This window comes from Sitodiplosis mosellana, unplaced genomic scaffold, assembly GCF_009176505.1.
Source record: "Sitodiplosis mosellana isolate CC-2019 unplaced genomic scaffold, AAFC_SMos_1.0 Smas_scaffold_6197, whole genome shotgun sequence".
NCBI lineage: Eukaryota > Metazoa > Arthropoda > Insecta > Diptera > Cecidomyiidae > Sitodiplosis > Sitodiplosis mosellana.
The window spans coordinates 6,065,445-6,081,927 of NW_022601438.1; the positions used below are offsets into that span (position 1 = coordinate 6,065,445).

Genomic DNA, 16,483 nt, shown 5'->3' on the forward strand with positions numbered 1-16,483 from the left:
CGTGTTTTTTTTTCTTCTTCTCTCTTAAATTTATAATATTGATCTATGGTTACTTTATCAATGACGGCAAAATAAAAGTGTACATAACAACGCGAGAAATGTGTGCGTTCGCGCTTCTCTCCCTCGGTTTGCCCATTTCCTATCTTTAGCTTTCTTTCATTTTGGCCATTAAATCGTTTCGGTCTCGATATCAAATAGCACAAATCGCCATTAAATATTTCTTTATTATTGCGAATTGTATCCTTATATCACATAATTTCGTTTCTTCTTGTTTTCGCTCGTCGTTATTGTTGTTGTTAAGAGAGTGGAGAATGAATGAGTGAGTGCGTTTGGGTTATTTATATTCTTATAGCGATTGCATTTTCTCCTTTTATGATTCCGGTTTGAATTATTATTGCACTCTTAAAAACACATTTGGTTTTTGGGATTTTCTATATTTCAATCCTTTTGAGTGTGCGTGTGTGTGCATCGTACAAAATCTTTTCATCGATTGTACTTCTTCCTACGAGCGTGCACATCATTTCACTGTTTCGTTTCTCGTCTCTCTTGTTCTGTCCCTGTGTGATTCATTCTCTATTTATCGGGCACGTTTGCACGATTAAAATGCACGCTTTTTATGGAACAATTATCAAGTCATTTCTTTTCAACAATCGGTGTTGTAGTCGACGGCTGCTGTGCAAATGCGTAACCAAATAAATACCGCTGTCGCATTAATTTGTTCGCCTTTTGTACGTGCTGCTTGCCTTTTTTTCTCTTTTCTTCTTCTACTTTCCGTCGTCTCATTTTGGTTTTGTAATTTGCATATACCACTGACAAGAGGTATTATGGCATTTTCGAACAAAAAAAATGCGCTTGTAAACTTACTGAAAATTGATTTCCGTATTAATGGCATATAGTTCTTGTGTTATTTTTTTCCTTCTTCGGTTGTTTGGTTTGTGTGTTTATGTTCGGCGAGTGTTTGTTCGACACACAACACACCACACAGCAGCAACTTGAGAATGGCAGATTCAACGAGTAGCGGATTCTAGAGACAATTATCCATGTCCAATGAATGCATGTCTTAATTTATAGCCAAACCAATAAAATTTAATTTATTGCCAATCGTTTGTTATTAGTTTTGGTTTGCTATCATGAACAGTTTTTCTTTTTTTGATCGCTCTCTCTCTCTCTCTCTCTCTCTCTCTTCCGCTCACTAGCTCACGTCCTCTCCATTCGCAGATTCGGACATTATCAATGCAGGCTGTGCGTTTTTGGAAAGTCCTTTTGTTCCGTTTGTTTGTTTTTTTTTCATTCATTTGGGAAAAAAAGCATATAAAAACGTAGCCAAACAAGAGAGGGAGAGTGCGATGCGCGTGCTTGGGTTTATTCATTCGAATTCGTTGGACATTTCGAGCATGGAATAAATTGAAAAATAAAAATGACACATTTTATGGATGGTTCGTGGGTTGGTTGGCATGACTTTTGCCACCGCCGCAGCCATCGTCGCCGTCGTCGTCATCATCATTTGTGTATATGGAAGCTGGTTCATATTTTTTTCACTCTCTCGCTTGCATTTTACAATAAAGTCGCTTTCAATTTGTTCCAATAAATCTAGATGTCGGATGCGATATATCAGCGATTGAAATCGACTGAAAATCCGTATCCGAAAAATTGAAAAATCGGAAACAGTGCAACGAAAATTGCATTATCAATTGCCAAAAAATAACTCTGTTTCGTCGTTCCTCTCTCCCTATATGTGTGTGTCTCTTTTCGAGTGACATTTTCATCCTGGCATAGATTTTCCGCCATTTTTATATATAAGCTAATAACCGCATGGTCAATTGGCCGCAAATGTGCATTCCACTAAAAGAGATAACATAAATTAAATGTAATAACCGCCTTAAAAATGTGATACACAGCGGGCTTTAATGAGCTACTCTGCCATCGGCGAAATTCCAAACGAAAATATGCTTCGATCATTTGTGAGTAACACAGCTGCTTAAACAGACTCGATTACAATCGTTCACAAGGCAATGAATGGAAGAGATCCTCTTCTCTCCCTATCATTATACCCAGTCAATAGAGTTAAAGCGATTGACGTTGTGTTTAGCTCAAGGCATAAAATATAAATGAAACTTCTTTTTTTTCTTTCAAATCAAATGCAACATAACGGAATGCTTCACATCACCCTCTCGCTCGCTCGCTGTCTCTCTCTCTCTCGCCTTCTCGCCCGCTCTCTCGCCACATTCATTCAAGAACTCATCTTTATCTCCATTATTAACGATCATAAAAAGGGCCGGTTGTAAAACAAAACGGCAACAACAACAAATCACCACTGTATATGATGATTGAATCATCATGATCATGAACCCGAAAGACCGCGACTACTTGGGCGATTTTTTTCCCGTAGTGCATTGTGTTGTTGCTGCTGCTGCCGCTGCTGTTGCTGCTGTTGCTGCTCTGCGTTGTGTGGTGATCGTTTTCTTCTTCTTAATAATTTCATTAAAATGCATTTGATTCGAGATTCGTTGTGTGTGCGTGCGTGCGACCAGCGTCGATTATTCATGTTCTGTCAAATTTTCGGCGGTCAGGCTATTATTAACGTTATTAGATAATTTATACGTAGCTAAAACCAAACTTCGTGTGTTTTTTTTTCTCCCTCATTCGTGTCTCCTTCTTGTTGTTTCGATTGTTTTTTTTTTCTGCTTCGAATGAATATTGCTTTCTGTTTCTCGTTTTCTCCCTCTTGCTCTGCCTTCTTCTCTCGCGCCCTCGCTCCAATCGAAATGAGCACCAAAACCGCAGAATACACGTATAACGAACGAAGCAAAGGCGGAAGAGATGAGCAGCAGTGAGGCGAGGTTAAGTTCAATCAAAGTAAAAAACGAAAAAGCAAACAGAAAAACGTGCGACTTTGCCCGACCATCCTTTGCCAGTGCAATCGTTTGCGCAACAAAGTTGAAATATTGTTTCATAAACAGTGAGAAGAAAAAAACAACGCGCGCACACACCGGCCGGTACACACACACACACACACACACAAGTCAATGGGTGGTTCTTTTGCTGTTCATCTTCTTCTTTTCTCATCGTGTCTTCTGTTAGTTTTCGGTAGATTACTTCATTATTTCGCCATACGATTTCTTCTTCTTATTTTTCGCTAAATTGTAATATCGATTATATTGTAATAAAATCGTGCAACATTGAATGCATTGTTCTATTTGGGCTGAGGCATAGTTTTATCCGGGCAAGTTTTCGCTTAAAGACACACACACACACACACACAGCGAGAGAAAATCAAAAACAAATCGAACAAATAGCAATAAGATATATTTCATATTCCATAATTAGGGTTCAAGAATCCATATTATTTTTCCTCGGTTGTGGTGCTGTGTTTTTTTCTCTCTCTCTCTCCACATTTTCCTTCTTCTCTGCATTTCTTCTCAAATGAATTCAAAGAGCAATAAATATTTGTTAAATTATTTAGGCGAATGTTTGTGTGTGTTTTTGTTTTTGGAGAAGAAGAGGTAAAATATAGTGATAGTCTGAAATGAAATGCGTTGCTGGTTGTTGTCAGGAATGATGATGTCTTTACAACCCCTCCCAATCGGTATATGGAGAGTGCGGTGCATCGTTCAAAAGCATTCCTTTGGAAAACTGTACAGGTGGTCCAAACTCCATGGAATATACATAATTTTTGTGCTCGAACTGAGTAAGAGAGCGAGTGAGAGAGAGAGAGAGAGAGAGAGAGAAAGAAAGGATGAACAAATTCACATGGTATTATTTCTTGAAAAGCTTGAACAAGGTTCGTGAATTCATGTTCATCGCGCGCGCGATTTCAGTGTTAAAAAACAGCAAAGAGCGGCAAAAAATGGCAAACAGCAACGCATACACAAACACACGCGCGACGATAAAGAGAGGCAAAATATATAAAGACATAATTGATACCAACCGCGTAGAATACAGCGTGCGATTGAGACAAAATCAAACAGCTAAACAAAAAGCACAAACATATATTGTGCGGCGTTTTGTATATGAACCCCAAAGCGACACAACGAAAGAATAGTTATCAATAAAATGGCTTCAGATTTCAGAATCAGTTTTACTGTCGCAATCAACAAGTGTGTGCATGCTCGATTCCGATGACTCGACTAAAAATCTCAGAATTATTTCAAGTGAAACGGAACGAGAGAAAAAACAAATCCATCGAATTTTTCAATTCACTTGCATTTTCCATTCAGAATTTTACTCTCTGTCTGACTTACTGTCTGAAACGCATTACACCAATTTCAATACGGCGCGCGCTATCGATCGAACTATTGTTCGTCGAGTGGAATGCTCGACTTCGACCGATATAAAAGTTGAAGCGAAGAAGAAAAAAACAAGACCGTAGAGCTTTGCTTCGCTCCGCTCTGCATTCTTGAGTTTTGATTTATTAATTCTATTTTGTTGTTCCTACAACAAACTAGTTTTTTGCGCACTACATGAAATGTATCCAATCTAAGTTGTCTTGAATTTTTATTGTGATTGAAATAGAATTTAATTTTATTTTTAAACTTGTCAAAATCGGTCGTAAAATCCTAAATGGACAATTTTTATTGTGAATTTTCTGACGAGGAAATAATTCCTGAGGTTATGAGAGAAATTATAGCCAGAAAATTCAATATATTCGAAACTCATTGAAAGGATTAGTTATAAGTTATGCGAGAAACAAATAAAATGTATGTCAATCTTTTATTTATATATGAAGTGTTATAAATTGAATCTTCATTAGTGCACCTGTTTTAAATCAAATGAAAAATATGAGCATATAATTCAAATTCACCAACATTTGTTTGAGTAGTCAAAAAGTATTAATAAAAAAAAAGCAGATTAGTAGCTCTACATTTCATGTAGTGCTGAAAACAAACGCAACAACAACCTGCAGCACCAACAAAAAACATGTGATGTGAAATAAGACGCATCCAGTTGGGGGAAAAAAATAGGGAGATCGGAACGAAAACAACCAATAAATAAACGTACATTACGCGAGATAAGACTGAATAATAGCCGGAATTTCTAGCGCATTTTTGTTTTCATCACATTCATGATTTTTTTCGCTTTTATTTTCCATTCCATACCGTGTACACGGTCTATTCGTTTCGGTCCAGTCAGACTTTTTATCTTTACGATTGCCTTCTTATTGGTCTTATTTGTTCTGTAAATAGCTCACAACAAGGTTCACTGATTTGCATTTACTTTGTTTGTTCGGCCGAAATGAATGAAAATTGTGGCCAGCCATTGCAAGGGTATCATTTATCGCTCTCCGTTCGGCACTTTCTTTGACCGGAAAAATTTGTTTGTGTTTTTTTTGCGGTGAGTGTGTTGCTTCTTTTTTTTCGGGATCGTTTATACCTCCTTATTGGCAAATAATCACCGACACATTTGCATGACATATGGTTACTGTCGTTGTGTTGACATTTAAATGGGATCAATATATATTGAAAGCTTTTCGTTTGTTTGTAACACAAATCAAGCAATTTATGCGACTGCGACTGCGACGGCCACCATCACCACGACAGCAATCTTTTTCTTTGCTTTATTTAGAAGACCGTCACAATATCTCTAGAATATCCAATAATTAAAGATCAGAACATTTTGCGCATTGTTTTGATTCAGTTTTACTGAGAAAAATTGAGAATCGAAGGAAATGATTCATGCTTGTTTGTGGGAACAAAAATATTTCTACCAGACAAACTCCAAGTCAATTAAAGGATCGAATTTTCATTTCAGGATCTAATTTTCTTATTGAATTGTAATGCTTTGAATTGACCAAACGATTTCAATGCCACTTCATTTGCTAAAAATGACAACAACTTCTGAGTCACAGTGGAATAAGTCAGAAATTCATAAAAGCCGATGTGATGTCTTCCAATTTTTAATTAGATCGACACTAATTTCCAGCGCAGATCAAACTTCAAACAGGCAAATGAGCGTAAAATCAAAATGAAATTGCTCACGAATATGAATCATTTCGGTTTTTTGTTTGGTTTTTTCGGGTTAAAACAAACATTCTGTTTGATCTAAAAAAAAAAATAGATTGTTCGATTGTTGATTATGTGTGCCCGCAGTAAAACGAGGATGAAAATGATCAGTTTGTGAAAGTAATTTTGATGCTTTTAATGTTCATTCGTTTTTGTTCGTCATGGATCGCCTTCGTCGTCGTCGTTGTTGTTGTCGTCATTGGTTCATAGAATGGGCTTAAATTAATTTTTGCTGATTCATTTCTAGAGATTATGCCGCTCGCCAGTGAAAGAATGAAGAGAGAGAAAAAAGCGCGTCCCGACCAAATCCAAATGGGAAGTAGAGAGATATCGTTCGAAAAAATTGTATGCATCCCATTTTTTTATTTGGTTTTGTTTTGTGTGTTTTTTTTTTCTACTCTCATGTACTTCTTGTTCTCATCTCCTTTGTTTTAATGCGTGAGCGTGTGTTGCTGCTTATACGTTCAGCTACGGTATTCGAGTATATTTATATTTTATTGCCCTTGCATTTATCGTATTTGTTTTAATGTTTAACAGCAAACAAATGGCCGCAACGAAATGCAATAAAATACAAACAAGCGAAATGAACGACAACAGCGAGCGAACGAACGAAAAAAAAAAACTAAATAAGTGATTTGAAAAGGAGAAAAACACAGGGAAAAAAACGACAGCAAATATTCCGAATTAGCCAATGCGTTGTGAGACGGAGAAAGATAGATGGAAAGAGAGAGAGAGAGAGAGAGAGAGAGAGAGAGAGAGAGCGGGAGAGAGAAAGAATACAATCGTATTTAAATTACATTTTGCATTTAATGAACCAACGTTAATAATAAGGCAAGGTTGTGAGCGGCGGCCGAATGGTCTGAGGACGAACCACGAGAAAGAAGGATAGCTACGATACAAAAATAAATGCTTTACGGTTATCGGATAACGCCTCTTTTTTTCTTCGCTTCACTGTGTCTCATTCGCTGCAGCTTCTTCTGTTGGCTTATTCCACCCGACTAAGATTCATGTTGTTTTCTCTCTTTTTTTTCTCGCTCTTCTGGTTTATTTTCGGTGTCGTCGTCATCATCATCATCATTGTTGTTGTTCATCGATGTTGGAAGTGTTCAAGCGAGCTAGCGAGCGCCTTGAACATTCCAAAAAGAAAATCGTTCTGCGGAATGCATTGCGAGATAGAGCGAGAGAGAGAGAGAGAGGGAAATAAAGAAAGAGAAAGACCCGATATAAAGTAGATACGGATTTTAGATGAAAATGCACCACGAACATCCAGATATGAGCCGAAAAAGAAATCGGTCGGTTGGATGCATCGAAGCAAACATATCGCAGAATAGAGAAGAAAACGACAACAATGGCCATTAGTTGGTATCTTTAAAACAATGGACCGAAGCCGGTCGATTGTAATGAAGAAAATAAAAGCGTTACGCTGGATCTTCTCTCAGCAAAACCTTGTAATCGATCAAATCGTTCGTAGGTGCATTCCTTTACGAAATAAATGCAACTCATGTTTTACCACCGAAAAAAAAAGTGAAACAACACACAGCAAATGCCACGAGAAAACAGAATAAAAAAACCCAATGCGAACAATTATGGTCTGAACGATGGATGGATGAAAAAGTTTTGAATTTTGATGGGCTTTAAATAGGATCGTCAAGGGTCGACATAAATTATGTATATATTTAAAACAATGAAATGCAAACGTACAACCGAATCAAATAAATAATAATGACCACATTAAGAATGTCATAAAAATAAAACAGAGAGAGGGGCCGAAATGGAGAGAAAATGAAAATATTGCGCCTATAAATTATACACGTTGCATATTGCCGTGCAAATTGATTTGATATACACTTCGAAACTGAATCGAAGCAATAAAATGAAGCGCAGCAAATGGTGCTGCGTTGCTGCGCTGCAGCAGCAGCAGCAAAACCTATTTGAAAATGTCGAGAGACATTTAGTTGAGCTAAATGATTTTCTTCCAGTGCAGATGCCTAATTGGAACGTAAATGGAATCGGTTGGAAAGATCGAAGAACGAAGAGAGTGAGCGCGCGTTAAATGCATGCATCGGACAAAGACCTCAATTAATACTCTGTATATTTTGTTCCCTGTTATATGATGGTATTAAATGGTGATTCTTTCAATCATTATTAGTTGTTAACAGAAGAAAAAACACGCAAACACACAACACACACATACATATCAACCCAAAAACCTTTATCTGATCATCGATATGCTAATAATGGAGATCTAAAACAAGAATAATTATCCGCACCCGCTTGCATTGCATAGAAAATGAAGTTGATGATTTATTTAATGGCGAATTAAGTGCATTTGTGACAACGGTAACCCGAACGCATGCACATGCACACAGCAGGCGAAATGGAATTTATTTATTTCATAAAATGATGAGAAGAAAAACACAGTGGAAATGATGATTTTATTAAGTTGGCTAATTTAAATGGAAGAAAATAAAAACAATGGAATTGAATTGGAAATAGAGGAAGAAAAAGAGGAGAAAGAAACAGTCAAACAGAAAATACGCAAGGGCCATCAAAACGACCACCAATGATCACACGCGATTGAAGTGAACGAATGCGCGAAGAAAAACCGGGAAAAAAACAAACGACTAACAACAATATAATGATGGGCTAAACGAAAGCACTTGATTCCCGCACACTTCGTTACTCTTCCTCCACACGAGAGAAAAAAAATATCCGATTTTTTTTTCAGCTTCAGTATCGTCAAACCAACAAAAGTGAATGAGAGAAGCGAAATTCTTTTCGGCCGAACGAGCCCGAAATAAAGTTATAAACATGAAAAAATCGGAATCAATAACGATGATGCCGGTACGGCTACGAACTGAACAAACCAACTCAAAAAGAAAGAGGTCTGGGATGCAGCGAGAACGGTGTGTGCACGATGTGTCTTTCATTCATTTCATGCAGCTATTTTCGCATATATTATAGGTAGGGTATTGTTCTTTCATTCCAAACACGCACACATTTATTATATCGATCGAAAATCGCAACCGAAATATGTGCCGAGCACGAGAGAGACACACAGACCACATGATCCCTGGGAATTTGCCGCAGCTCAGCGGCTAAAATGAATATTGGTGTGTGGCGAAATGTGCAGATTCGTATAAATTTTCCAATTTTTTTTTCTCTCAGGTGATTGAGTACTTTCAATACCGAATTCCTTGGCTCTCGAGCTACTTTGGCTAAAGACGAACCAAAAAAAAAAAACGATCATTCTGGTCGGTTAGTTTGTTTGCTTGGTCAATTGCTATTGACCACCTCGTCGCATTCTCAGAAGCCCTGGGTAAATTATGGATTTGGACTGAACCGACAAATCGAAAGCACTTTGATGATATTTTGGCATATCGCATAATATCGTGTGTCGTATTTCAAGTTTCAAAATTACAACCGAAACGAAGCGAACCAGACAAAAAACTTTTGACACCTGCCTGTTGTCGGTCCGGCCATGCAGTGCACTTTTTGTCGGCGCACACGCTCATTTTCGACTGCATTAAATCTATCAACAGTCAATTAGAATGACAACCGAAGAAACGAAACAACAAAATAACACACAGTCTAATCGATTTTGTCTTCGATGTGTATGGTTTTTTCTCTCGCTCTGTTCCTCTGATCATCCGAACGAATCCCATTTGAAAAACGGCAAACCCCGAGAAGAAGCCACATTAACAATCAATATATGAATGTGTATGCATTCCATTAATGGAGTCGTGCGGCTTTTGTTGACGTTATGTTTTTTTTTAATGTTTTTTTTTTTCTGTCCGCTGTGCACTCCGGCGGATTCGTCGTGAGTAAGCGATCAAATACGGAAAGAGAAAAAAATTTTTTAAATCATCGAATAATTTCGAAGTGATCACTTCACTGGCGGGATGTGGTATTTATTATATACGACAACGAATGAGAAGCAAAATGAAGGAGAAGCAAAAAAAACTACACGAATTACATTTCATCTGATTTGAAATTAAAGAACGGGACAATTTCAATGAAATTGTTTTTCTTCCCAGGGGAACCAGGGCCGTGTGCAAAAAGGAAGAAAATTCCGAAATTGAAGTTCGGAAATCACAAAACGATCGGCGCTTTTTCTTTTCGTTGCTCGTTCAACTTTGATTTTGTTGCTGTTGCCTCGTTTCATCCAACCGGAGCCTTTTGTACTCTGATCAATATTCACATATAAATGAGATGTAGGAAGTTCACAACACACATAAAAGCAAAACACTCTAAATGAACGATGAAATTGATGTGCGGTACAGTGTGATGCATCTTATTTCCTTTTTGCCGTAGCTTTAGTGGCCGTTTTGAGCAAAAAGATAATAACAACAACAACAACTACTACAGAATATTGTTTCAAGCGAGAGAAGAGTTTGTTTCACGGGAGGGCAACAACAGCAGCAGCAGCAAAAATATACACGAACAAAAATTAATATTAATAAACGAAACAAGCGATAAAGCCAAGTGGAAAGAATACACAGCAATGAACTGAAAGATGAACAAACAGAACAAACAACCCGAACAAATAAGGAGATAAACATCAATTTTCGACAAAAATGTAGAAATGTCGATGGACTGTAGGTATAAATAAGCAAAAAAACGAAGAATAAGAATCAAATCAATGAGTGTGTGAGAGAGAGAGAAAGAAGGAGAGCGTTATGCGCTGAAATTCGGTTGATCGCTCTCTTCGATCGAAACGAATTTCGATTTGGGTCTACCTGTTGTCTACCGACCGTGTGTGCGATCGATTGTGCATGAATGCACGCGCACACGCTTGCGCACATTGCTGTAACTGGCGGGGAAAAAGATTGTATACGGATTGTTGTGAGAGACCGAAAAAAAGGAATCTATCATAAGATCACATTACATGCAACGTAAGTTGGTTCCTCTAAATTGACGATCACTCCTCATGACACGACTTCTTTACGATTTTTTTGCTTTCCGTTTTCGGTTGCTCCTGTCGGCAATGCATGTGTGTGATCCAAAGCTCTCATTTTTCCATTCACGAAACGTTAATTGAATGCTCAAATACGCAAACTATATTATCGTGTGCTCAAGATTTATATTTCATACGTCCAATTTGAGGCGAGCGGAACAACAAAAGGAGATCGGAGGAATGAAGAAGAGCAGGAAAAAATGGCAGAAAAAAAAACCCGAACAAATAGCATGAATTGAGAATGGAAGGCGACCGAAAAAAGGCGACCGAACTCGAGAAAAAAAGGCTCGAAATACTTTTTGATGCACATTAGCGATAACTAGCTTTATGAGATGATGAGAGCACATCAGCGAGTCTGCATGCTTCTGCTGAACATATTTCTCTGTCCGATTGAATGAACCATCTCTAATTTGATATGTCTCAATAATCATATTTTCGTTCCCTTGTTGTTGTTGTTGGACTTTTTTTTTTAGTTGCCAGTTGGTTAATGTGGCTCTCATTTTCGCCCATTTTTTTCGTTTCATCATGCTGTCGTGGCGGTTGGTTCCCATGTTCGTTTGTTCCCATTGCGGACACACCACTCAGCATGGCATCCAGCCATTTAGGAAGCAATTTTCGGCGTGCAAGCCAAAGAATTTGATGATTAGCAACTCATCAGCTCAAGCTCAAGCTCTTAAGAAAACAAACAACAATGTTAATACCTCCCCAATATAAAAATGCTGATAAAATACACACACACACACACAAAACCAAATGCCATAAATATTAGTATATGATCAGTGATCAGACACGCTTGCACATCATTCATGAGATAGCTTTGCATGCAGCCAACCGGTGAATTAACCCACAAAAAGATATAATCGCACACACACGGTGAGAGAGAGAGAGAAACACATTCGAAAAATGTCTCAACAGGTAACAAAACGAAACTTATAATTAGTTCGTAATTGTTAACGAGATTAGGAAATGCTTTTTGATCATAGTTTATGCCCTCCATTAATCTTTTGAGGGGAATGAAAAAAAAAGTAACAACAAAAAGAACACCGAACGATGGTGCGGCTCTACATCGATGAACAATGGCATTCGGGACACATTTACCTTTACCTTGTTAAATTGACGAATGTCGTTATCGCTTTGTTAGGTTAAGTGGTGATTTATACTAAAAAAATCATATCTTCTTCATTCGCCTTTTTGTTCTCTTCTCATTTTTAATTGAACCGATCACAAATGTGGATTTACAGGCAACAAAAACAATCAAACGGGATGAATCACACTCGAAACACCGAACGACATCCAATGCTGACAGCATGTGCGTGTCACGAATCCCAATTGAAGAGAAAAAAAAAGAATAACGTTCCCGAACCCCGTTTGAATGAATGTTTTATTGCATTTATACCGAATCATCACTTGTTTGATATGTCATTATGATGGTATTCTGTCAGCGTAACATTTTGGGTGACATTGATGCATCAGCTATCATTTCAAATTGATTCGAATGAAAAACCGATTTATATTCGAGTTTTGTTTTCTCATCGGTTGTTGTTCAATTCCCATTCGGATTCTAAGAGCGTCGAGCGGTTCAGTTGAATTTCAATTTCATTCGAGGCAATTGATGACTAATCGGCATTTGGGTTCAACAAGGTTGAAAAAGCAGCGGATGTCTTATCTTTTTCTCATACACCTTTGATTTGGTCAGTTTCATATTTTATTTTTATTTTTTCATTCCAAAGAATTTGCCAGTTTGTCAATTCGGATTTGTGTGACGACCAAAGAAAAACATTCAAGCATGAAATGGCAATTTAGTGAAATGCACACGGTGTGTTCTTCGTCGGTTCGAACCAAAAGCCACCCGGAGGCATATATTCAATGCGAGACGAAGGCGTTTTGATCAGAAGACCAATTTACCGGACAAAATTAGTTGCTGCTCAATAATTTCAGATATAAATTTACACACAGGCATTTCGAGCCAATTAATCAGGTTCAGCTTTTAATAAAAGGACCGATTATATCAGGCAACGTACACACATTTGCGAAGAAGATCAATTTCATGTTTGTAATGGACCTTCTGAATGGATTTTATCAAAGGTGTCATTTGGATCCTTTTTTTCAATTTTATTTTTTTTTTTCGAGTATACTTCAATTTTGTCGAAGTCTGTTTTTAGATCGAATCAAGTTCATTGGATTAAAAAAAAAGCTTTGATTTTTTTTTAAATCTGCAGTCCACAAAGTGCTGCTCGCATATTCTACAATAATATCGCCCAATATTATGTGAAGCGACAAAACGAACGCAAAATCAAAGCAAAATGTTCAAATTATCATTGTAGACCACCCAAATAAAAATGGACCGAATAATGGTGAAGAGAAAATAACTACGAAATAAAAAAAAGCATGAGCGCCAAAGAAACAGAAACAAAAAAACGTTGATCACCACAGTGCGAGTCCGGGCGAGCAAGTGAGAGAGAAATGTATCCAAACAAAAGAAGAAAAAGACAAATAACTAAGAAGAAGAATGTATTCTAAAACAGCGAAAAATAAAATCGCTCTTTTTTTCTGTGTTCACAGAACGATGCAACAAACCAGTTCACAAAGTTTACATACACATTTTTTGTTCTTTCCTAAAAAGATTTCAAACGGAGTTCAATGTTACAACAAGCATAATATCAATGCAAAAAAAACGAACAAATCAGTATGCTTGTTGTGCATATAGTTCTTCCCGGTTTAGTTTCGCTAATTCGTGTTTGCAAAATGCCAGCCCGCTTTTGCTGCTGCTGCTGCTAAGATTTTTATTCTTCGTTGTTGTTTTTCTCGTTCGTTTTTTCGCTTGCAGTGTGCACACAATCATTTTTCATTTCGCTTGAATAAAACCAAAAACAATTTCACAATACTTTGCATCGTGATTTTTCCTGCCCTGAAGCAAGAGCCAATGTTGATGCTCTTGGTATTTGCCACACAAATGCTAAGCAAAATCCTTGCCGTATCAATATCATTGTGCTGAGGACTCAATTGAATTGGTACAATATTTCCGTTCTTTCTTCTTCTTCTCGTTGTCACATCGCAATTCAATTGTTTTGTTTCATTCGATTTTAATGATTTTGATGCTCTTTTCGTCTTTTAATTTTATCCCAAAAAGATAAATACACACGCTTCGAGACGAACGTCATCGTGATTGGCTAGAAAATAGTCGTTGGCCAAATGAAATTCGCGAATTAAGGTTAAGGATGTGGTAAAAATGAACAAAACAAAACAGAACAAAAGTTATGAGGAAATCATGAAAAATGGAGCGCTGCAAGGGGAAAAAAAACGAACGAAGGACACACACACAAACATTTCGACGGCATGCGCTTGCCAATTTGTCCTGATCGAAAACTACGTTTTTGTTGCTGTTGGTGGTGGTGTTTTGGCCCTGCAGTCGGTTGAAATGCCACCGTAATCGCGTACATCAGTCATGTTGTCAAAATGCACCTCTGAGCGTTGAAATATCGATGGTGATGTCAAACAATAATCCAAACCGAAGCAATATTCTAAAGCTATTCAGCTCGGAAAGCGTCATCGACTTCGTCCCAATCATCCCAAATAAAAAGAAGAAGAAGAAGAAGAAGTTCAACTCAAACAAACACGATAACAAATGATTTCCCCCGAGAAAGTCTAAAGAAAATTAGCTGGTACGATGCAAAAGACAAATTGCATTTAGCCAGGAGCGAATCATCGGATGGCTTTTTTGTTGTTTTACGCTCCATTTTTTTTCTCTCTTCTCTCGACATTTTCATCAGTGAAACATTATGCAAATCGGAATGTAATGAGAGGTGAAGAATATGAAATGTGATATTATTTGATATCCGTCGGCGTTTTCTAGCCGCTATTTTTTTTTCTCTCTATGTTCTCCTCTTAATTATGTTGTATTTCGTGTGATTAAGATTGTCATCTGTCAGAATCGCATCTATTATTTCATCGATTAACAACTTTTAACTACTTGCCACAGTTCGATACGCATGCTGAATCAGCATTGCTGATCGACAACACTGTTGTTGTGTATATGTGTTCGGCTGGAGACGTGTTAAGATATGATTCGACCACAGCTTGCGACTGATGTTAACCGCACAAAGAATTGTCGCAAAATGTTTATTTTCACGCAAGTTTTTTTTCCCTTCCATTCATTCTGTGTTTCATTTATTTTCATTGCTAATTCTTCTTAGAAAGTAGGGGATCAGATGAATTGCATTATTTAGTAGGAATAAAGGTAATATGTAAATCTCTGAGCTTCGGTCAAAATCCTTGTCTTTCCAGTATTCTTTTTTGACACTGTTTTGCTGTTCACGTGTATCGTCGTACACGGTTTGTGTGCACATGAACGGCCGGCCCGAGCAAAAGAAATGAATTGCATGTTGGTCGAGAGGCATAAGCACGCCGCGCGCGATAAAATAAACGCAAATTATTTGAAATTGTTGCTGACAATGTAACCATTTAAGACTCAATGTTGAAGCACAGAAAAAAAGTCACACGACTGGTTTGTCGTCGTCGTCGTCGTCGTTTTTTTCTTTCATTTCATTTGTTCGTTTGTTCGTTGTACGGATAAAATGTCATTCGCATGGAAAAATTATTATTAATTTGTATTTTTTTGTCGCTCTTCGCCTTATTTTTTATTATTCCATTCCAATCCATTCCGTTTCATTCCATTTCATTTCATTCTAATTGCATAATTTCCTTTTTATCTGTATATGTGTGCATTTGTGTAATGGTGTCTGTGACACAGGCACTCGTATTATGTTGAAAAATGCAAAACAAAAAAGAAGAAGATGTGCAGAAAAAAAGAGCATTCAAACTTACCCAAACAGGCTGAACAACATTGTCCTTTTCGCGGTGATAACGGATTATTGCATGGTGTGTAGCACTGCATATTCGACTCCGTAACCACACCAGCCACACACTTAAAACTTGCACAAGGATCGTCTGGATCAGACCATTCGGCACCACTTGCATATCGTTCACCTTTGTAGATGCATTCTATTTTCGTCGTCATCGTCGTCGACGTCGTCGTCGCATAACGCATTGCAAATACATCACACACATAAAATGCGATGCACGAATGAAATATGAGAGCATTGAACAAAGAGAAAGGAGATTTAGTAAAGAGGAGAGAGAGAGAGCGAGAAAAAAAAATTACCAAGGAAAAAATCAGAGAGTCCGATTTTTTGTCCCCATCGAATTATTATACAATATTTTTGTGGCCAATTTACCTTTGCACTTTTCACAGCAACCGTTCTTCTTTTCCAACATGTAACAATCGTCAACGGCCGGACAGTTTTCCTGTTCACATTCAACAAAACCATTCTAGAATTTAAAAGAGATGGGTATTCTTAAATATTAAAACTGAAACACGATTTGGTGTTGCTTAAAATCGAAAATTCAATGAAAAAAAGCTAGCAATTTGTTTCGATTTGAATTTAATTAGAAAACATTAGGAGATTCGACGAAATGCAATCGGTCCAGCATTTGAACGCTTTCACCTTTTCCTGTTAAATGCCATTCA

General features: G+C 37.5%; 1 protein-coding gene across 7 annotated transcripts in view; it reads right to left on the bottom strand.

The window, feature by feature from the left end:
• The window catches only part of LOC129577446 (BMP-binding endothelial regulator protein), a 72,943-nt gene that overhangs the window by 6,840 nt on the left and 49,620 nt on the right, over positions 1-16,483 (bottom strand). For all 7 annotated transcript variants that reach the window (XM_055464467.1, XM_055464466.1, XM_055464469.1 and 4 more), the window contains exons 5-6: positions 16,191-16,284; positions 15,781-15,957 (exon numbers count right to left, since the gene is read on the bottom strand). In XM_055464467.1, coding sequence (XP_055320442.1) covers positions 15,781-15,957; positions 16,191-16,284 — 271 coding nt within the window. The remainder of the gene's footprint in view (positions 1-15,780; positions 15,958-16,190; positions 16,285-16,483) is intronic.